Consider the following 23,884-nt stretch of genomic DNA (forward strand, 5'->3'; position numbering starts at 1 on the left):
TCCTTCTGACAAGTCAACATCTGCTTCCATATAGCTAACTGCTGCTATTTTCTGCTTCTGTGACAGCTAGCCGATGGCGGAGTCTCTTCTCTTCAACTGCCTCACTGGCTTTTCCTTATAGTCCTGTTGCAAGACTCAGCCCTTATAGCAATGGCATTAATACTCCCAGCTTCTCTAAAACCTCAAATAAAGCAATACTAACACCTGAAAAAACAGGTAATATTTTAACTTCTTGACTAGCTGCTTGCTTTGTAATTCAGTTACTAAACACAGCTTAAATATTCATCTTTCATTTGAAAAGCTTGAGAATAATCTTAGAATGGAGAGTTTGTGCTGCACACTTACTTTGGGTACAAAAGGCCTAGCACTAATTTGTACCCTTAACACCATTGATCTACTGCTCTCAATTGTGTGTAACAGACAGTCTTCCCTCCTTAACAAAAGGATATGCATGCAGTTCTGTATTTCCAAATGCTTATGTGCTTTTAAAATTAAATGTCAAACACAATTTAGGTAGTTTTTATTATTCAAGATTGTAAGTCTGTATTTTTTTTAATTTTTTTCTGGTAGCTTTTAAATTTAGCTAAGGCTGTGTAGAAGAAAATAGTCATAGTGGCTTTTTATGAGATGAGGATCTCACCATTTTCTTATTTTTCTCAGCATTGGTGTGATTCCATTCCTATAGCCTTCTTCTATTTGTTCTTTGGTTCTTTTATCTGAAGCCATTGGTTTTTTTATTCTCATGGGTGGCTATAAGTCTCCCGTGACTACTCTCTGGTCTGTATTATGTGGGTGTTGTATATATTTCTGCATATGTATGTGTGCCTTTTTGATGTGATATTCTTACCCATTTGTAGCACTGCTGTTTGTACTCATTAAGAAATGGACCAGATTAAAATTTAATTTAAAAATATATAATCAGTTACTGTCAGACAAGTGTGTCTTATTATTAAAGTATACATGAATATATATTCTTATACCATGCCTTTAGATATATACATATCTAATAGGATAGATTTTAGCAGTAGTGAATTTTTTATTGTGATAAAAAATATAATGTGAAATCTACCCTCTTAACAATTTAAGTATATAGTACACGGTGACTTTTTAAATTGTGAAAATTCAATTTGAAAACAATGAACAAGTGGTTTTGTATATATGAATTGTGTACACATGATGTGCACGTTGACCATTAAATGGTGACATGTTGGTGATTTTTGTAACACGAAAACATGAGACAAATTGCTGACTGTTTATATATGAATTGTAAAGCATGTATAGCTATCAGTCCTGCAGATGAACGAACACACATTTCCTTTGTGTTTCAGGTTACACTTCCAGGGGCTCCCCTCTCAGTCCCCAGTCATCTATCGACAGTGAGCTGAGTACTTCAGAATTGGAGGATGATTCTATCTCCATGGGATATAAATTACAGGACCTCACTGATGTTCAGATCATGGCTCGTCTGCAAGAAGAAAGTATGTATTCTTTCTAAACTAGCAAAATGAGGCTTCCACTTGGAATATACAGGCAGAGGGGGAGGTTCAGGCATTTCTCTCCAGGTAATGGGCAAATAATTAGATTCTTTCTCTCATACTGTCCTACTTTTTAGGTGGAGCCAATTATATGCTTCTCACACTATCACGAGGTGGTAGGACTTAGTCTGATGAAAACACATTGATACATGGACATTGCTGGTATTGCCACTGTGGAAACAGATGGACAGTTTCCTAAAAAACTAGAGGTGCAACTTCCATGTGGCCCAGCAAACTGCACTCTTGGATATTTATCCCAGAATAGTGGAAATTTGTGTTCACACAAAAACTTGTACATGAATGTTCTGAGCACCTTTATAGCCCAAAACTGGAATTAGCTTAGATGGCCTTCGGTAGGTAAATGATTAAACCAATCATGCTACATCTATACCATGGAGTACAACTCAGCAATAAAGAGGAACAAACTACTGATATACACAACATCTTGCTTGAAGCTCCAGGGAATCATGGTGAATAAAAAAATTGATCATAAGAGAGTGCATACTGTATAATTCCACACATATAACATTTTGAGATGACAAAATGTTAGGAACGGAGGACAGACTAGTGGTTGGTGGAGTTAGGGATAGGGCTTAGGGTCTCAAGAGGGTCTCGAAGCTGGATGTAGTTATAAAAGGGTAACACGGGAGTTTTGCAGTGTTGGTACTATTCATTGGTGGATCTTTGAACCTGTAGGTAATAAAATTGCATACAGCTTAATACTCTCTCTATCTCTCTGACACACACACACACACACACACACACACACACACACACCTGTGAAAATCTGAATAAAATGAGTGGATTATATCACTGCCAATACCCTGGCTGTCATATTATTCTATAATTTTGCACAGTGTTACCACTGGGGGAAACTGGGCAAAGTGCGCAGTTTTGTTGTTTTTTAAGCACTGCATGTGAGTCTACAGTTATCTTAAAATTTCAGTTAAAATGCATTGACATACTTCTCCAGGTAAATAATTGTGAAAGAGTAGATAAGTAGAAATAGGATAGTTTTTCACTGGTTCTGCGATAAAGTTACAAAAAATTATCTGGGAGTGAACTAGCTGAAGGGCATTAATGGTATCAAAAGGCACAGAACTGGAGTGTTTGTTTTGGATTTATCTTTTCCGCCAACATAAGTAGAAATAATCAAGTATCATTTAAGCATAATAATTTCCTGCTTTCAGAATTAGTCAAGGCTTCTATGAGAAACATGGTAATGCTTATGCAGGATTTAGTAAGATACATTTTTAAGGGGAAAAGTGGTTATTTTATATCATTATTTAGTAAAAGCAAATTTAAATACTCTTTCTAAAAATATATATGGCTAAATGATTGTATGTCAGTTTCAGAAGTTAAGTAGTCAGGGATAGACCACTTTTTAAAAAAATTGTAGTACTGGCAATGGGTTAAATAATGAGAACTTTGTAGTTTGACTATTTTTAGATGATTACCTTATAGGATGACCTAAAACTATTAGAAGTATTGAGGTGTCTGTGCTTTGAAAGAGATAATATTAGTAACATAAAAGAATAATAGAGAGATGACCTTGTGGGAAAATATTTGTACCTTGGCTTTTAAACTTTCCCTTTGACTTTAAAAGTTGGGGGTGGGGAGCAGAATGACTTCCTACTTGGGCAGAGATTTGAAGATTTTAGTTGGTTTAACTCATAGCAAACTATTCATAATGAGATGAATATTTCTTCCTAAGTTCCCCTTCTAAAATATCTCTTGATTTGAAAAGGGGAAATTGATAGATATTAATGAATGAGCTGTGGCAGGTATATATAATCTTCACTGGAATTGGGGCAATCTTTTTGCAAAACAGAATTGTCCAATATTAGGTATCTGTATCATAGGTAAATGTGATTATTGTCTTGGTAAACTTGTCAATTTAATAAACTTGAGAACAAGATAATAAGTCTCTGTGAGTAATTTGTTTGGCACAATTTTTCATCTAATACTTGGTTAATTATAACTAAATGTTAGCTAGATCAAAATACATTAGAGTACTATTTGTTATTTTGTAGGTCTCAGGCAAGATTATGCTTCTACTTCAGCATCTGTATCAAGACATAGTTCCAGTGTGTCATTGAGTTCAGGAAAAAAAGGGACATGTAGTGATCAAGAATATGACCGATACAGTCTGGAGGATGAAGAGGAATTTGATCATTTGCCACCACCTCAGCCTCGTCTTCCAAGATGTTCCCCTTTCCAAAGAGGAATTCCCCATTCACAGACTTTCTCCAGCATTAGGGAGTGTAGGAGGAGTCCCAGTTCCCAGTATTTTCCTTCAAATAATTACCAGCAGCAACAGTATTATTCACCTCAAGCCCAAACTCCAGATCAGCAACCAAATAGGACCAATGGAGGTAGGTTGTATGCTTTTTTGGTATTTGATATGCTTTGATTTTTTTATATGTGGTCAAGAAATGGTTTTTGTGTTTTTGTTTTTGTTTTTGAGACAGAGTCTGTCTCTGTCCCCTAGGCTGGAGTGCAGTGGCACGATCTCAGCTCACTGCAACCTCCACCTCCCAGGTTCAAACGATTCTCCTGCCTCAGCCTTCCAAGTAGCCGGGGTACAGGCATGTGTCATTATGCCTGGCTAATTTATTTTTTATTTTTTATTTTTAGTAGAGATGGGGTTTCACCATGTTGACCAGGCTGGTCTTGAACCACTAACCTCAGGTAATCTGCCTGCCTTGGCCTCCCAAAGTGCTGGGATGACAGCCACCATACCTGGCCAAGAAATGGTTTTAAGAGAAATATAGATAATTGGTCAATGTTTCTCAGATTAAAAATCATCCTCCAGACCTTCTCAGTTTGGTCTAAATTTGCATCTCCAATTGACTGGCTTCTGATTACGTGTCCCAGATTTATAAACTCATAGCTTCAAGAAAACCTCCATGACATAGCTGGCTCGGAATGAGTTATAAATGTGCGGCATCTCTGCACTGTTGCTGGTGCCTGTGGCACAGGCAGGGTTGTACAAGCTGAGAAGTTTGTGGTCAAGCCCATGGAGGCAAAGGCTGTGAGTTGTCATTCCTTACCTTGTCCACAACCTTCAGTCTCTTACTGTCTGTTCCTAGCACAGAGTGAGGTTGTAAGCATGAATGATGATGCTTGCAGAGGATGCTGCTCTTACACAGCCAGATCTAGGCAAGTTTGGGATGTGTCTTTCCCTCTGATCTCCTGACATCTAGAATTAAGATCTGTGTAGCAGCAGGAACATGGAGGCTGCTTTCCGTTAGCATCTGGCAGGGTAATGGGAAATTGATCTGTCCTGTCAACATGGTGGGTTGCTGTCTGTGTCATTCTTTCATACTTTTTCTATCTCCTCATCATTTATCTTTCTTCCACACTTGCAGGAGTTGGACTCTGACTTCTAAGAACTATGGGAGAAGCAATCATGTAATATTCTAAGCATGTTGTGTTTTTATACTAATGATCACTTGAACCCTCACACACAAATTCTATATATTATGGAGAAACAAACCAATCAAAAATAATTTATAATTATACAATTACAGTTCTTAATTATTATATGGCACTGTTTCTCAAAGCTGGGTCCAGAAGTGATCAAATGGTCTTTAAAAATATTTATAGGCCAAATATAAATTTTGTATTAGTGATCAGCCATAACCCTGTATTTAGTTTTTACCCTTTCTTCCTCTGTACTTGTATCATTCATGCTCATGCTAATTAAGAGATCATTTGGAAATATTTAAAATTTTATATTTGTAATTTCTCTTACTACCTTGAGATTTCAAGTTTAAAGGAGTGGTGGCTAAAAAATGTCATCATGACTAACATATTAAAGCTCATAGCATCAGAAAGACAATGTACTCCATGTGCTTAGTGGAAGTCATAACATCTTATTAAAATTGAGAGGCCACCTGGAATCATTTCTCTAAAGCTTTTTTTTTTTTTTACTTAAGTGTTTTAGAACATCGTAGTCAAGTTGCTAAGCAGATGCTAGCTCTGCATCTTGATTGATATTGTCAATAGGATCATTTTTCTCCACTTAGCTGTTTGTTGCACCTCAGAAAAGTGGTATTCACTTCCATCAAACACCGTTTGAAAAGGATTAGGTTTCTGTGAATCCTATGCTGGGATATTCTTCACAGGAAAGTGGAGACATACCACAGTTTAGGTCCCTTTATGGTCGTTTTATTTTGCCTAAAATGTCTAGTTTTCACAATACAAGAAAAATGGAATACAAAGGCAATTTTCTGGATATGACTTCTGACTAATTAGCTTAATGGTTGAGAGCAGAGGCTCTGAAGTCCAGTAGATCCTGTGTTTCTCAACTCTCTAAGGTTTGGTTTCCCTAACTAAAATGTGGACAAGATAATATCTATCTCTTAGGAAACTTAGGTATAATTTCACACCAAACCATCTGGTACACATTTTCTCCACCTAAATATATTATAAGGAGTAAATGAAATAAATGAATGTTACATTGCCTGTAGCCGGGAGTGGATGTGCTGAATAAAGGTTGTCTTCTCCCCTTTTGTTTTTAAACTTTTATTAACATATGATTCAGATGTCCTAGCCTGCATTTGTTACTATAGAATATTGAGCATAAAACTGTGAAATAAGAATGGTAACTTTGAAACTAATCTATTAAATATTTTTCTAAATTATCAAAATAATATAGATAGGAGAAAATAATTGTTAAACTGTTGATTCATTTTAAAATAATTGAGAATAAACTAGAAATGTATATTAATATTTACTGCTTTTGTAGTTCCTACACTGCCTAGATTTAAAGAGACGGGTCATGAAACTTTCTGGGATATTTCTGGGATTCATAGAATTAAAAGAAGCGTAACTGGAATAACTTGCTAAATATCAAAATGACTAAACTTGTAGAATCTTTACCAACTTTTTTATAATTCTACAGTATGGCAGGGGTTACTGGTGGCATGATGTAGTCCTTATTATCATGAGGACCTCCCCTGGAGCCTGTGTTGCCTCGATGCCTAGATCTAGCTGTTTGGTGGATAATGAGTGTCTCCTTTAGTCCTAAAGATTCCTGAGTCTTTGTTCATAGAGTGGTGAGTCTTGCTGCCTCTTTAATGTGAGCAAACTCATTTGAATTCTTTACTTGGTCTATTTTTCCAGTTTCCTGCTGCATCTCAGCCCTTGAAGATTAAACTGCTGATTTCTTGTGAAGATAGAAATAGAACATTACTTTTGGTTCCCTGAACTTTAAAGAATATGTGGTTATTAAAACGTTCCACATTGTTTGACAGGAAATGTACCTCATTTCCAGATGGTCTGACACAAGTTGGAGATCACAGCTTTGTTCCAAGGGGAATAGTGTCCTAAATATTTACACTTGGAAGACCTTATTTTTAAGAGCATATTTCAAGATTAAAGCTTTGTGAAACAGACTTGTTGCTTAAATATGCGTAAAGATTGGTTTTAGAGACTAACACAGATTAGAGACATAGCCAAATGTAAGGTATGGACCTTGATTGGATCGTGGTTTAGAGGAAAAAGCTTATGAAAGATATTCTTGGGATGTCTGAAAAGTTTTGTGTGCAGATTATCATATGATATTGTTAATTTGTTTACATGTGATTACAATATTGTGATTCTATAGAATTTTCTCAGGAGATCAGTATGCATTTAAAGCGTCAAGATGTCTGAAGTTTTATCTTGTTTAGCAAAGCAAACAAATGTATATGTGGAGATGAATTAAATATGGCAAAATGGAAACAACCAGTATAGCCAGGTGGAAAAATAGGTGTTTATGATACTATTTTTTAACATTTCTATATGTATGAAAACTATTATAGTAAATAGTTGGAGAGAGATTTTAAAAAGAAATATAGAAGGTCAATTAATTTTCTCAATAGCATTATTGAGAAATTATGTTCCTGTGCCTCCCTGCTGCTTAAAAATATATATATTGGAAATATATATAGTGAAAATAGTCTAGTACTGATAGAGGCTGACTTTTTTACACCAGTTTTTGTGATAGTCAAAAGATCTAGATATAGCCACTAAGATTATGTAGAGAAGAGTCCTTCTAATTCCTCCCTTCTTACTACACACTGTCTGCCAAATCATACACATAATATTTGCTGATATGTGAAGTACCTGCTCTGTGAGGCTGGGAACTTTAATAGGAATTTGGGAATATGAGACATATGATTGTTAAAAATAGGCATCAAGATGATAATGAGGAAAATTGCCAAGGAATCTAACAGTCAATGGCAATATTTGAGCATCCTTACTCTAGAACTACACACAGAAAGTAAAGAAATGTGTGAGAGGTAGATACTTCCAGCCGGGAAGTCCATAGAAAAGCTTCTCTATGGTGGGGATAATTGTGCCAATTCTTAAAGTATTAGTAAGAGCCACATGAGTAAAATATTCTTTTGTGCTTTCTACCATAGCACTCTCTACAATTTCTTATGCTTTCTTATTATACATATTATCTAAGTATACTTATTGTGCTTGTTTAATCTTCTGTCTTTTCCATCCCAAGGGAGCAAAAATTGCTGGACATGGCAATTTAATAGGTATTACTAATGTCAAAGGAGTAGTGTATGAAAGGGGAATAAGAAGAGCTGAGTTTGATTTTGCCTTGCATGCTTTTTGGATTAGTATTCAAGTATGTCATTATTTTCTGGTTTTGCTTGAAAGAAAATGACCACAAGATTGAATGCTCTGATATGTGCACTTTAGTGTTTTGGGGTATATATCAATAAAGATAAAAATATCTTGTAAGTTGGAGGGGTGAAAAAAATTTTAGATATTATAATGATTTATGATCTTGCATGGTTTACCCCTATCAAAATGTTAATCTTTAATATTTATTTTATTTGGGAGAAAATTTAATTTTAAATTTAATTAAATTCATTTTAGATTTTCTCTTTAGGATCAACAATGGGTGGGGAAGGATTGAGAAGCACTGGTCTAGACTATAAACCTAGACCATAAATCTTGACTATAAATTCAATGAGACTCGCGACTGTATCTGCCTAATACACTGTGGTATCCCCAACAGCTCACAGAGTGCCTGGTATTTAGTGTAAACACAGTAAATGTTCCCTTGTTCATTTGTTCCTTCTCCAAAGTGAGGATGGGTGTCCACATGGAGGGACCAGCCTGCTCACAGGTATGAGAGAGTTCTCTCCTGTGGTCGGGGAGCAGGCTGAGAGGCCAGGCTGAAGAAGTATGAAGAGCCTGGGCCTTGAAGGCCTCATCTAGGCTGTGCTCAGGAGCTTGGCCTTTCAGAAGAAGGAGCAGGGGAGCAATTGAGGAGTTGGAGGGATTTCAGCAAGTGGGTGACTAGATGCGTGCTGTGCTCTAGGAAGAGTGGAATCGGCTGTATGGGAGATGGATGGGAGAAACAAGACACAAGGGTACATGGAGACCAATTAAGAGAATTTTGTGAAAATGTAGGTGATCAATAATGAGCTAAGAACTAGGTAGTGGAAGACTCACTACATATTTATGAGGCAGAATTAACAGGACTTGGAAAGTATGGTGCAAAGAGAAGGGGAGACTCCCAGACTTTTGGATTAGGTGATGTGCTGGACAGGGCTACAATTTATGGATCTAAGTAATGCAGAAGGAGTAGTGTGTGAAGGGGAGAAAGAAATGAATTCAGTACTTGAATTAGTTTTGTCCATGAATTAGTTATGGCTTAGTACTCGTATATATGCTTTTTTTTTTTTTTTCAGTTTAAATGACCAGACATAGGTACTTTAGTTTTGGGGGGATGTGTATTGATCAAGGAAAAAGTGTCTCATAGAGTTGTGGTCTTGTGGCTGGCTTATTTCACATGTGTTATTTCACGCATCTCAACATTGAGATCTGTATGTGACTCTCTGCTGCCTCTTGGTGGCAGAAGATGAACTTAGCAAGGCAAAAAAATTGAAGCATTCTCTTGGTCTTTTTCATCTGCAAACATTTGGTGGCGTACTCATGAAAGTTAAAACTTTCCAGAGATTAATGTGGTCATGTTAATGTGATGAGTGGATATTTCAAGACATCTGAAGTTTGAATTTTATTAATTTGTTCCATTTTGATATGGTAGCAAAAGATTCAGTAAGTGTTGGTTTTGATTTTTCTAGGTTTTTTTTTAAGAAGCATGTAACTTAATTTCTAGGATTGTTTTGATAAATTTAATGGCTATAAGATTATTTTCTAACTTTTTAAATATAGTTTTAGCCACTTATTGAATAGGAACAGATAGCTAACTGCTTAGCTAGTCCCTATGTCTTTTTATAGAAGTCTTGTTCTCCTTTAACACATTGTATTAGTCAGGGTTCTCTAGAGGGACAGAACTAATAGGATAAATGTATATATGAAGAGGTGTTTATTAAGGAGTATTGACTCACACAATCACAAGGTGAGGTCCCATGATAGGCTGTCTGCAAGCTGAGGAGCAAGGAAGACAGTCGGAGTCCCAAATCCTCAAAAAGTAGGGAAGCTGCCAGTGCAGCCTTCAGTCTGTGGCCAAAGGCCTGAGAGCTCCTGGCAAACCACTGATGTAAGTCCGAGGGTCCACAAGCTGAAGAACTTGGAGTCTGATGCTCGAGGGTAGGAAGCATCCAGCACAGGAGAAAGGTGAAGTCTGCTCCTTCCAAGTTCTTCTGAGCTTTTATCCTAGCCATGCTGGCAGCTGATTAGATGGTGCCTATCCAGATGGAGGGTGGGTCTACCCTTCCCAGTCCACTGACTCAAATGTTAATCTCCTTTGGAAACACCTTCACAGACACACCCAGGAGCTGCTTTACATCCTTCAATCCAATCAAGTTGGCACTCAATATTAAGCATCACACATGTTTATTTGGTGGAACCCTTCTGGTTGGGGCTTGTGTTTTCCTGTACAATAGGTTAGAAAGCTTGATCATCAGCATGTAATAATTTTTATTTATTATTGAGCACAATATGACTTTTGTTATTTGCTTTTGAAAGCTAGTATTTTGGTTGCATAACATCTGTCATTTTTCACTTAGTAAAATTTTTTTCCAGATAAGCTCCGAAGAAGTATGCCTAACCTAGCCCGGATGCCAAGTACAACTGCCATTAGTAGCAACGTTAGTTCTCCAGTCACCGTGCGAAATAGTCAGAGTTTTGACTCAAGCTTGCATGGAGCTGGAAATGGAATTTCAAGAATACAGTCTTGTAGTGAGTATAATTATTTGATATAGTTATATATTGTATAATTGTATAATTATTTTTTATAATTTTTAATTGTAAGGAAAATATCTTAATGTTTCATTTCTTTATATTTACTTGCAAGAACACTAAACTTTTCTCCTTCCCCTGTAACTTATTTTTTTTATTTCACCATTAGAGTTGAATAGTATTTTCACCAGTGCCCGTGGTATCAATTAATAATAGTAAATTGTTATTTGTATAATAATAGTAAATTATTTGTAGTCCTTTATATCCTAGGATAGTAGAAGTACTACATGGTGATTGATTTATCCACTCATCATACAAACATTTTTTTCCTTGCAGATCCTCCTCTTTCTAGCTGTCTGCCTCAGTAAGCACACTTCATTCTGATTAGCCGTTCCTTTTGTCTTGTTTTTCACCTGTGCATACTTTTGTCTTTTTCCCCCTAAATGAAGTTATATTTTAGTGTGTCTAAAGTAGTTTTTATCCACGCTATTTTAGCTTACCCCACGTTCTGTTACTTACTTTCTATGTTTTTCCCAGCAGTGAGCGACAGAGTGAGCATTAGGCCTAGTGCTGTATATCTTCACTTTCTGTGGGGATGTGTTGCATCGGCATCCCCCCATTCCTACTCATGCTGTCTATATGGGTTGTTGCAGTTAAGTCTTACGCTGACCTCTAGGAGGAAGGCACAAGGACATATTATCAGTATTCATAAAAATGCCCAAACTTGGGAGGCTGAGCATGTTCTGAGTGTACTGGCCAAGAGTCATCAACCGGATGTCTTAAGTCTGCATCCAAAATGGTTTGTAGCTCTTCTCCCTCAAACTTAGTTTTGGGAGTCAAGTTGTATCTTCCTAACATGCAGTGATCTTTCATTTCTTTATGTTTTAGTTCCTAACAACCAAGTGACATCATTTACTCTGTACAAGGAACTGTGCTAACTAGTTTATATTCATTATCTTATTTAGTTCCACCAACAACTCTATGAATTAGTTTCTACTGCCATTCTTACTTTGTGGAAGAGGAAACAGTTCTGATAGATTAAGGAACAGTTTGTCCAAGGCCATGCAGGTGGAAGAGCAGAGAGGCAGACCTAGGTCTGGTTATTCCCAGAGCTTTTCACTGCTATCATATTCTAGCTCCTCATGCTGTTCTTCTCTGCCTAGCATTCTTCCTTTTCTTTCTTCGTTCGGTTTACTCCTATTTACTTTTATAATACAGTCCAAATACCATGCCCTTGGAAGTCTTCATTGCTTACTTGATCACCCTAACACACTTTCTCAAATACCCCCCAAAAAATGCTAGAGTGGATTAGATTTTCGATGCTTACCTCTGTTATTCAATGTACCATGTTTTACCATTAATATGTTTGTCTTCCTTACTAGATTGTAAGCTCCCTCTGGGCTTGGGCCATCATTTATTTGATTTTCTGTTCCCAGTGCCTGACGTGTTGCCAGAACATAAGGAGCTCTCAGTGAATGCTTGAATGAATGCCACAGGATTCTATGTTAAAGCTTGATCTGTTAAATATTTGAAATGAATGGCTTGTATAAGAACACATAAACAACCTATGAAATTTGCCAATGGTAGAAACCGAGAGGACTAACAGCTCATTTTATGTCAGAAAGTTAGGAGAATGGGCCAAATGTGTCATGAAGAAATTTAGCTGATAGAAATATACAATTCTATATCTGAACTACAAAAATCAGTAGCGTACCAGCCTAGACAATATGACGAAACCCCGTCTCTACAAAAAATACAAAAATTAGCCAGGCATGGTGGCACATGTCAGTAGTCCTAGCTACTTGGAAGGCCAAGATAGGAGGATCACTTGAGCCCGGGAGGTTGAGTCTGCAGTGAGCCAAGATTGCACCACTGCACTCTAACCTGGGCAATAGATAGAATGAGACCCTGTCTTGAAAAAAGAAAAAAAAAATCAATAGTGTTTAAGTGTAGGATGGGAGAAATACAGTTTAGAGAATAGCAAATATGGTAACAATTAGGAATTTTTGTTGACTCCAACTCAGTGAGTATTGGTAGCAGATTTGAGTGCCAGAAAAATGTATGTAACCCAAAATAGAGTGTACACTGCAAAGAATGTTCAGCTTTGATTGAAGTGCCCCCACAGTGACGGGAAAATGTCAAAAGGACACAGGAACCAAGTTGAAGGAACCTCCTAATGGCCAAATTTGGGGCAGTTTGAGCCACAGAGTAAATAATTATAGTAATGGATTATAACTGATGGAATAAAATAAATATGCATGGGTTCATACTTAATTGGATAAATAGAGGGGAACATCTTCTTTGTAGTAGATTCCAATTCATGCATGTAAAAGAAATGAGGAAAATATAAAAATCATCATTTCTAAGTCAAGCATAATACTGAGAGAAAGCCCTCAAGAAGAATATTAATGTGTGGGAGGAGGAGGACTCTCATAACTTTTGTTTCAAATCTTAAGATTATGCTCTCATTTACTTTCATTTCTGAGCATTCTAAGCCACTGTTCTTTATGCATTCTAAGTTCTTATCATGACAATTTCTGGTTCTGGGCTATTTTGCTTTCTGAAAAGAACAGAGGTAGGATAGAGGGTTGGAAAGGCTGCAAGTATAGAAGGAGGAACACAGTTGTAGTCAAAGACCTGGTTTGGGGTCTTTTCTTAATCATAAACTCTTTGGAAAGTTAAGTATTCTTTCTCAGTCTTGTTTTCTCATTTGTAAAATTAGGATTATGCCTATTAATTTTAAGTAGTTTCTCTTATGTGTTTTTTTTAAATCAAGGGTGATTATATATGTTATATGTAGGAGAGATAGTAGGACTCTATTCCTGAATAAACTGTTCTGTAATTTCATTTCAAATGAAATTGGTTGGCATTTCATTGACTCTGTAGATCAATTTTTGGAAGATCTTAACAATATTAAGTCTTTGCATCCATTAATATGTAATAGTCCTTAATTGACTCAGGTCTTTAATATCAGTGAAGTTTTGTAGCTTTCTATATAGAGGTTTTATGTTTCTATAGTTAAGTTAATGTCTAGGTATTGTGATTTTTAATAAGTAGTGTTTTTATAAATAGTATTTCCTCAGGTTTCTTTCAGTTTCTACTAGTTTGCTGGTATTTTGAATAGAATTGATTTTTATGTTTTGATATTGAATCCAGCAACTTTGCTAAATTAATATCTCCTAATAGTTACCCAACATAATGAGTGCATATGATCACCAAAACATGTTCAAGGAGGTTCATAAAACCCCAAATTAGAAATAACCTAGCTTTCTGTTATCAGAGGAATAATCACATTTGTACAATGGAATACTGCTTAGTAATACAGCAACACAGGTGAATCTCACAGACAAAGTGTCGAGTGAAAGAAGCCAAATTAAAAGGTTAACATACTAATAAGTCTATTCCTAGGAAGCTCAAAATAGGAAAAAAACAGTCTGTTGTGATAAAAGTGGGAATAACACTTACCTTTGGGGGAGTTTTGACTAGGAAGAGGCATGAGAGAGCCTTGTAAGGTGCTGGTGATGCTTTTTATCTTGATATAAGTAGTGGTTACATGAACATGTTCACTTTGAAAATTCACTGAGCTATAGACTTAAGATGTGTGTATTTTATGTATATTATGCTTCAGAAGAAATTGAGCCAAATTTATGTGTTGAAGGTTTTTAAAAAATTAACTTTTTTTGAGCAGTTTTCAGTTTATAGAAAAATTGAACAGGAAGTACAGAGAATTCCCATGTAATCCCTCACCCTCTGTATCCTCCTAGTTTCCCCTATTATTAACATCTTGTGTTAGTGCAGTAGACTTATTACAGTTGCTGAACTAGTATATTAAAATTTTGCATGGTTAAAAACTAGCAAATTAAGGCATTACAGAATTGATTAGAAAGAATCTTAGAGATGATTTGTCAACCAAGAGAACTTTGCTGTGTCACAAAGGTAAATGGGAACACACCTAAGGGAGGATCTTATATAGACTTTATTTTTATAAAGTTTTTTGACTACTATACACATGTATCAGCATTTCTTTTTTTTTTTCTTATTTCAATAGTTTTTGGGGTATAGCTGGTTTTTGGTTACATGGATGAGTTCTTTAGTGGAGATTTCTGAGATTTTGGTGCACCTGTTACTGAAGCAGTGTACACTGTACTCAATATGTAGTTTTTATCCCTCACCACCCTCCCAGACTTCCCCACAAGTCCCCAGAGTCCATTATCTCATTCTTATGCCTTTGCATCCTCATAGCTAAGCTCCCACTTACACGAGAGAACATACGATATTTACTTTTCCACTCCTGAGTTATTTCACTTAGAATAATGGCCTCTAGCTCCATCAAAGTTGCTGCAAAATATGAATTTGTTTCTTTTTATGGATGAGTAGTATTCCTTGGTGTATACATACCACATTTTCTTTATCCACCTGTTGGTTGATGGGCACTTAGGTTGGTTCTATATCTAAGCCACTGTAAATGCTGCTGCTATAAACATGCTTATGAATGTGTCTTTTTTTCAAATAATGACATCTTTTCCTTTAGGTAGATACCCAGTAGTGGGATTGCTGGATCAAATGGTAATTCTACTTTTAGTTCTTTAAGGAATCTTCTTCATACTGTTTTCCCTAGTGGGTCTACTAATTTACACTCCCACCAGCAGTGTAAAAGTGTTCCCTTTTTGCCACATCCACATCAACATCTATTGTTTTTGACTTTTTAATTATGGCCATTCTTGCAGGGTAAGGTGGTATCTCATTGTGGTTTTAATTTGCATTTCCCTAATGATTAGTGATGTTGAGCATTTTTTCATTTGTCTGTTGGCTGTGTATCTTTTTTTGAGAAATGTCAGTTCATGTTCTTTGCCCACTGTTTGATGGGATTACTTGTTTTTTTTTTTTTTTCTTGCTGATTTATTTGAGTTCCTTGTAGATTCTGGCTATCGGTCCTTTGTCAGATGCATAGTTTGCAGATATATTTTTCTACTCTGTGAGTTGTCTGTTTACTCACTGATTATTTATTTTGGTGTGCAGAAGGTTTTTAGTTTAATTAGGTCCCATTTATTTATTTTTGTTTGAGTTGCCTTTGCTTTTGGAATTTTAGTCATGATTTCTTTGTCTAAGCCAATGTCCAGAAGAATTTTTCCAATATTATCTTCTAGAATTTTTATGGTTTCAGGTCCTATATTTAAGTCTTTGATCCATTTTGGTTGATTTTTGTATAAGGTGAGAGGTGGAGATTCAGTTTCATTCTTCTACATGTGGCTTGCCAGTTTTCCCAGCACTATTTACTGAATAGGGTGTCCTTTCCCCAGTTTATGTTTTTGTATGCTTTATTGAAGATCAGTTGGCTGTAAGTATTAGGGTTTATTTCTGGGTTCTCTATTCTGTTCAATTGGTTGCTATGCCTATTTTTATAGCAGTACCATGCTGTTTTGGTAACTATAGCCTTGTAGTATAATTTGAAGTCAGTTAATGTGATGCTTCTAGACTTGTTCTTTTTGCTTAGTCTTGCTTTGGCTATGTGGGCTGTTTTTTGGTTCCATATGAATTTTAGGATTGTTTTTTCTAGTTCTGTGAAGAATGATGATGGTATTTTGATAGAATTGCATTGAATCTGTAGATTGCTTTTGGCAGTTTGGTCATTTTTACAATATTGGTTCTTCCAATTCATGAGCATGGGATGTGCTTTGTTGTGTCATTTGTGATTTCTTTCAACAGTGTTTTGTAGTTTTCCTTGTAGAGATTTTTCACCTCCTTTGTTAAGTATATTTCTAAGTATTTTATTTTATTTTGTACAGATGTTGTAAAAGCGGTTGAGTTCCTGATTTAATTTTCAGCTTGATTGTTGTTGGTATACAGCAGTGTACATTTATTTTGTATCCCGAGACTTTACTGAATCCATTTATCAGATCTAGGAGCTTTTTGGATGAGTCTTCAGGGTTTTCTAGGTATACAATCATATTATCGGCAAACAGTGACAGTTTGACATCCTCTTTTGCAATTTGGCTGCCCTTTATTTCTTTCTCTTCTGTAAGTACTCTGGCTAGGACTTCCTGTGTTATGTTATGTAGAAATGTTATGTGTTATGTAGAAATAGTGAAAGTGGACATTCTTATGAAGGATGTTTTGTTCCAGTTCTCAGGGGGCATGCTTTCAACTTTTCCCCATTCAATATGATGTTGACTATGGGTTTGTCATATATCGCTTTTATTACTTTGAAGTACGTCCCTTCTATGCCTATTTTGTTGAGGGGTTTTATCATAAAGGGATGCTGGATTTTATCAAATGCTTTTTTGTATCTATTGAGATGATCATATAGTTTTAGTTTTTAATTCTGTTTATGTGATGTATGTTAAACCATTTGTATGTATGTTAAACAGTATGTATGTATGTTAAACCATTTCTATATCCCTGGGATGAAACCTGCTTGATCATGATGTGTTATCTTTTTGATAACACATGTATCAGTATTTCTGTGTATAGATTTTGCCTTGTATACTTGAGCAAATTTTTTTAAGGAAAAAATTTTTTAAGGAAAAAAAATTTAAGGAAAAACTATTTTTAAGGAAATATTTTCAAGAGATGATAAATAAAACCATAGAGACTTTTTTGAGTCTTTTTCCCCCTTATCTTTATTTCAAAAAAGTATTTATATATTCCATGGTTAGGTAAATTCAACTGTTTTAGAAAACAGGGTATGTCCATGTTTAACCATGTTACAAGTACTAGGAAGCAAAGGCTTGGGTAGTTAGTATGTAAGCAGAATTCTGTGCATAAGTTTCTATTAAATTTGATTGTTTTCCTTGGAGAAAGGGATTAAAAAATTTAAAAACTTTTGCCTACCAGTTTGTTACCTTGTAATGTGAAATGATACACAAAGTTGGGTCAGTATATTGATAAAATTTTTAAGGGTTCTTACCCAGAGAGTTACCAGTTCCCTTCATTTTATAGGTTTTGCTACTATTATAAATGTAATAATGTCCAGCAACTCAAAGAGATAAATGACATAGTGAATATTATTTAAGGAATATATCAGTAATAAACTGTTTGTACCTACAGATATCACCTCTGTCTTCTTTTTTTTTTTTTTGAGACGGAGTCTTGCTCTTTCTCCCAGGCCAGAGTGCAGTGGCGCCATCTCGGCTCACTGCAAGCTCTGCCTCCTGGGTTCACGCCATTCTCCTGCCTCAGCCTCCCGAGTAGCTGGGACTACAGGCGCCTGCCACTGCGCCCGGCTAATTTTTTTTGTAGTTTTAGTAGAGACGGGGTTTCACCATGTTAGCCAGGATGGTCTTGATCTCCTGACCTCGTGATCCGCCTGCCTGGGCCTCCCAAAGTGCTGGGATTACAGGCGTGAGCCACCGCGCCCGGCCCTCTGTCTTCTTTTCTATAATTACATCTATTAAAGTATCTCCTCATTATTTTCATGGAACCACCACCAAAGCAAGCTAATGTCTAGCAAGCAAGCGGGAAGACTTTATCTTGTAAGAACTCAGAGATCGGCCGGGCGCGGTGGCTCACGCTTGTAATCCCAGCACTTTGGGAGGCCGAGGCAGGCGGATCACGAGGTCGACAGATCGAGACCATGGTGAAACCCCGTCTCTACTAAAAAAAATACAAAAAAATTAGCCGGGTGTGGTGGCGGGCGCCTGTAGTCCCAGCTACTCGGAGAGGCTGAGGCAGGAGAATGGCGTGAACCCGGGAGGCGGAGCTTGCAGTGAGCCGAGATTGCGCCACTGCACTCCAGCCTGGGCGACAGAGCGAGACTCCGTCTCAAAAAAAAAAAAAAAAAAAAAAAGAACTCAGAGATCATCACATTTGTAAAGGAAAGGAGGCTGTGCTTAGAATTGGCTTCTGCATATAGCCAGGCACTCCAAAATGTGGCTGATGGACAGACCAGGAGATCTTTGTCAAGGACTACAATTTTCCATGACTCAGTGTTGTCTGGAACCTATATTCCATTTATCTCCTCCTGTGTATATTGTACTCCCAGGCATAATGGGCTCTTCTGAAAATAACACACATTTCCTAAGTTGGATAGTGGTAGAAGCTTGCTTACGTGAATATCATTTTCTCTTCTAGTTCCATCACCGGGACAGCTTCAACACAGAGTCCACAGTGTGGGGCATTTCCCAGTGTCTATCCGACAACCTCTTAAAGCCACAGCCTATGTGAGTCCAACCGTTCAAGGCAGCAGTAACATGCCTTTATCGAACGGCTTACAGCTGTATTCCAACACAGGAATCCCCACACCGAACAAAGCCGCAGCTTCTGGGATAATGGGTCGCAGTGCACTCCCAAGACCTTCGTTGGCAATAAATGGGAGTAACCTGCCTCGAAGCAAAATTGCACAACCTGTTAGAAGGTAAGAATCTTTATTTGCATAACTTCATTTGCAGTTTGGAACTAGAAACTGCTCCAGACACATGCTGACTTTTCCTTTGGCTCACTTTAACCTTAGTAAGACACTACCCTTTATGGCCTGACTTGTGTTCTCCTCACTTTGAAAAGTGATGGACATCCCTGTGTGGGTCAGGTCCCCTTCTCTCGGATGTCATTTTCTTCCCTTACTCCCTCATCACTATCACTCTTAAGACACCCTTTGCTTTTGCTTTTACCAGATAAGCTCTGTCTCCAGAGCTTTTGTAGCTTTCTGCTCCCAAGTTATTTGCATGGCTTGCTCCGTGCCTCCTTCAGGTCTTTGCTCAGATGGCAGCTCTATCCAAAAATTGTAGGGCGGGGGGACGTTGACTCTTTGGTTCATTGCTGTGTATCCCCGATGCCAAGAACTATGCCCAATACAGGTAGGATCTCAAATATTTGTTGAATCAGCCATTTTTAATCAAAATATGGAAAAATGTGTCAGGCATATGTGCACGTGCACACCCTCCTCCCACACATTTATGGTTTGAAAAGCGTCTTAATGACATTCACCTGGGACTTTATCAGCTTATGTTGGTAAGTTCAGTATGGTCCAAGTAGAAATTTTTTTTTTCCCTTCAAAGTTTCAGAGTACTTCAAAGGACATTTTAGTCTAGCTCTTGGTCATGATGTTCCCTTCTTGAACTGGATTTCATGGAGTATCTTATATTAAAAATCCATAAGAGTGGTTTGAGGAGAGATTGGTAGATGAGGAAATAAAGACAATAAATACAGATAGCTCTTTCAAGAAGTTAGGATATGAAGGAGGAGAAGGAGGAAATCATAGTAAAAAGTTTGAAAGAGGTGGAACAAGCAATTTTTTTCTGTTTTTATGCATTTATGGATATATAAATAGTCTTGTTTTTTTTTGTTTAGAAGTAATAGATGCTCAGATCAACAACAAATTTCGAAAAATATAAACTATTGAAAAATAGAAAAGTAAAGACTGTTCTCGTTGTTCAATTCCCACCTATGAGTGAGAACATGCGTTGTTTGGTTTTTCGTCCTTGTGATAGTTTTCTGAGAATGATGATTTCCAGTTTCATCCATGTACCTACAAAGGACATGAACTCATCATTTTTTATGGCTGCATAGTATTCCATGGTGTATATGTGCCACATTTTCTTAATCCAGTCTATCGTTGTTGGACATTTGGGTTGGTTCCAACTCTTTGCTATTGTGAATAGTGCCGCAATAAACATACGTGTGCATGTGTCTTTATAGCAGCATGATTTATAGTCCTTTGGGTATATACCCAGTAATGGGATGGCTGGGTCAAATGGTATTTCTAGTTCTAGATCCCTGAGAAATCACCACATCGACTTCCACAATGGTTGAACTAGTTTACAGTTCCACCAACAGTGTAAAAGTGTTCCTATTTCTCCACATCCTCTCCAGCACCTGTTGTTTCCTGACTTTTTAATGATGGCCATTCTAACTGGTGTGAGATGGTATCTCATTGTGGTTTTGATTTGCATTTCTCTGATGGCCAGTGATGATGAGCATTTTTTCATGTGTTTTCTGGCTGCATAAATGTCTTCTTTTGAGAAGTGCCTGTTCATGTCCTTCGCCCACTTTTTGATGGGGTTGTTGGTTTTCTTCTTGTAAATTTGTTTGAGTTCACTGTAGATTCTGGATATTAGCCCTTTGTCAGATGAGTAGGTTGCGAAAAATTTTCCCCTGTTTTGTAGGTTGCCTGTTCATTCTGCTGGTAGTTTCTTTTGCTGTGCAGAAGCTCTTTAGTTTAATTAGATCCCATTTGTCAATTTTGGCTTTTGTTGCCATTGCTTTTGGTGTTTTAGACATGAAGTCCTTGCCCATGCCTGTGTCCTGAATGGTATTGCCTAGGTTTTCTTCTAGGGTTTTATGGTTTTAGGTCTAACAAGTAAGTCTTTAATCCATCTTGAATTGTGGGGTGGGGGAAGGGGGGAGGCATAGCATTAGGAGATATACCTAATGCTAAATGACGAGTTAATGGGTGCAGTACACCAACATGGCACATGTATACATATGTAACAAACCTGCACATTGTGCACGTGTACCCTAAAACTTAAAGTATAATAATAATAAAAAAGAAAAGTAAAGACTGACCCATAATCCTACTGTCAGATAGAAATAATTTTGGTACATGTTTATTTATGCAGTAAGTTTTGGCTTATTCTGCTTTGTAAATGCAGAGCTGTGTCATCATGCTGATGGCTGACTAGAATCACATTATTTGATGTATATGGTTATTGTAGACCATACATTTATCCTTGACTATGTGTCTCCAAACTAAACTCTTGGAAAGGTCACTACTAGACAATATGAGATGGTCTGTTTCCCCAAACTTAAGCAAATGCTAGGTATTATTATTTTTAACTTTTTTAAATTTAAATTTTTTATTTTATTTATGTTTTTAGAGACAGGGTCTTGCTCTGTTGCCCAGGCTGGAGTGCAGTGGTATGGTCATAGCTTGTTGTAACCTCAAACTCCTGGGCTCAAGTGATCCTCCTGCCTTGCTAGGACTACAGTGCATACCACCACTCCCAGATAATTTGAAAAAAAAAAATTGTAGAGGCAAGGTCTTGCTATGTTGTCCAAGCTGGTCTTGAATTCCTGGCCTCAAGTTTTCCTCCTGCCTCGGCCTCCTAAAGTGTTGGGATTATAGATGTGAGCCACTGCACTCAGCCAAAGATTCTTTTTAAATGTTTTGCCAATATGATAGGCAAATCTTCAATTGCTAATAAGGTTTTGAAAATGTCTTCATATTCATTTGCTGTTTATATTCAACAGAGTAACCATTTATGTTTTTAGGTCATTTTTTCTAGCCAGGAGCCTTTATTTTTCTTACTTTAAAATATGTTTTATACGTTAAGGGTATTGGCCCCTTTATTTATGTTGCAAATTTACTTGTGCAAATACAACATGCATGACACTTTGCCATGAACTGGGGCTCTGGGAGATAAGCATGCAGTGAAGACCCGTAAGTGTGAACCACAAGGTACACTTGAGATAGTGCCAGTGGCTTCTCATTGCTGCAGTGGAGGAACATAGATGGGAGAGTAGGTCAAAGTAAGTCACGTGACTCACAGGATTATTAACAATCTCTATCTCTCTCTCTGTTTTTCTTGTCTCTTTTTAGTTTTCTTCAGCCTCCAAAGCCTCTGTCTTCACTCAGCACTCTGAGGGATGGAAATTGGAGAGATGGTTGCTACTGATGCAGTTTTATGTACCCTTGAAAAATGGGAAAGAAGTAAAAATGAGGGTTGTGTTACCTAGCTGGCTGGGTAGCAGTGGATGTTGGGATATTCTTTCCCTTTTGTGTTTTAATATATTTACTGCATTGTTTCTCAATGGACCAGTCACTAGAGACTAATTATTGCACTTAAATATTTGCCTGAGATACTGCAACATTCTCAAACCCATGGTTGCAGTATTGTGACACTTAGATCTAGGAAGTTTTTGTAGAACTGCTCTGTACCTGAATACTTTTTGAGAGAATTAAGATGTATCAATAATGCTTTGCCATATGAGTTTTTTAAAGTAACTTGTTCAATTTACTTACGTGTTCTAAACATCTTTCCATTACATGTTCTGTATTTTAATACATTGCATATTGACAACTAGGTTCTATAACGTATGCTTTGAAATTTACTTTTTTATAGTTTACAGGAATTTTATTTTTTGTGCCTATTTCTTTTTACACCTATGTGAACCACTATGGAACAACTTAAATTTTGTGCCATAAAAATATTTTTGTGGTAAGGTACTATTTTTTTAGCTCTAGGGATATATCAGCAAAAACACATCATGCAATTTGAGAGACATAATTTTGTGTTGAATGAGCACAATATAATTTGAAGCATTGCAAGGAGATAGCCAGACAGCAGAATTAAATGGTCCTGTCTTTTTCATTTTTAATTTGTTGTCATACATGGGTTTCATATTTATAACGGCATCATGAGCTCATTGCACTTAATACCTGCAATGTTTGCTACTGTACCACAATTGATTTTCAATACTTTATTACAAAGGATGAAACTGTAATGTTTTATTAACAATGCTTCTGGAAATGAATGCATTTTAAAGCAAATAAATCTTTTTGATAGACCTTTTACAAAATCCATTTGCACTAATGAATGCTTTCTTATGGCATATAACTTAATATTTGTTACTGTGTACACTGCTGTTTTGGAATGTTCAGAAATAAAGACTCTATTTCAGCAATATCAGGTCATGCATGAATGTGCAGCATAAACAGTATAACTACACATGTGTTTCACTACAATTGTGAATGGTTATTGTTACTCTGTTCTTGTGCAGGGCATTTATATCTCAAGCAGGTAGACTTAGAATATTCACATTCATAACATTATTTTTCTTTTCCCAAATATTCCTGATAAGAAATGTGTGATTTTTCTTACATTAGTTTTAGTTAAGTAGTTTTACAGTGAGATTTAGGTCCATTTAAAGAGGCCACTAAAACTCATGCAGCATGTTGCTGAGAAACACATTTACAGATGAACATTGTCAGTGGGGATTTTAATATTTTATAGGAGTTGAATTTGAAATACTTTCTCAGTATCAGTAAAATAGCAAAGTAGTATCCTTATTCTACATTATATTTGATATATGTTGGAAAACTTTACTTGAAGGTACTGTGGGAAGTTTAGGCAAAGATTTTTATGTTAGGTTTTGAAATGGAGTTCTACCTGTAGTCATTAGAGGTTTTTAGTTTTTTTAAAGTGTACCTTTGTATGTAATTCTGTCTAGAACTAAAAGGAATGTTTGTTTAAATA

The 23,884-nt window shown here is 36.6% G+C and overlaps 1 protein-coding gene across 7 annotated transcripts in view; it reads left to right on the forward strand.

Moving 5' to 3' along the window:
- Positions 1–23,314, forward strand: part of SLAIN1 (SLAIN motif family member 1) — a 69,172-nt gene extending 45,858 nt beyond the window's left edge. For 3 of the 7 annotated variants that reach the window (XM_030813524.1, XM_012506985.2, XM_030813523.1), the window contains exons 3-8: positions 67–216; positions 1,329–1,478; positions 3,569–3,910; positions 10,539–10,694; positions 18,765–19,047; positions 22,228–23,314. In XM_030813524.1, coding sequence (XP_030669384.1) covers positions 67–216; positions 1,329–1,478; positions 3,569–3,910; positions 10,539–10,694; positions 18,765–19,047; positions 22,228–22,303 — 1,157 coding nt within the window. In that variant the 3' untranslated portion in view covers positions 22,304–23,314. Of the gene's footprint in view, positions 1–66; positions 217–1,328; positions 1,479–1,504; positions 1,563–3,568; positions 3,911–10,538; positions 10,695–18,764; positions 19,048–22,227 lie in introns of those variants that run through there. The other 4 variants (XM_030813522.1, XM_030813525.1, XM_003257359.4 and 1 more) reach the window with 2 other exon arrangements.
- Positions 23,315–23,884: the final 570 nt, after the last annotated feature.

Source organism: Nomascus leucogenys, chromosome 5, assembly GCF_006542625.1.
Source record: "Nomascus leucogenys isolate Asia chromosome 5, Asia_NLE_v1, whole genome shotgun sequence".
Classification (NCBI taxonomy): Eukaryota; Metazoa; Chordata; class Mammalia; order Primates; family Hylobatidae; genus Nomascus; species Nomascus leucogenys.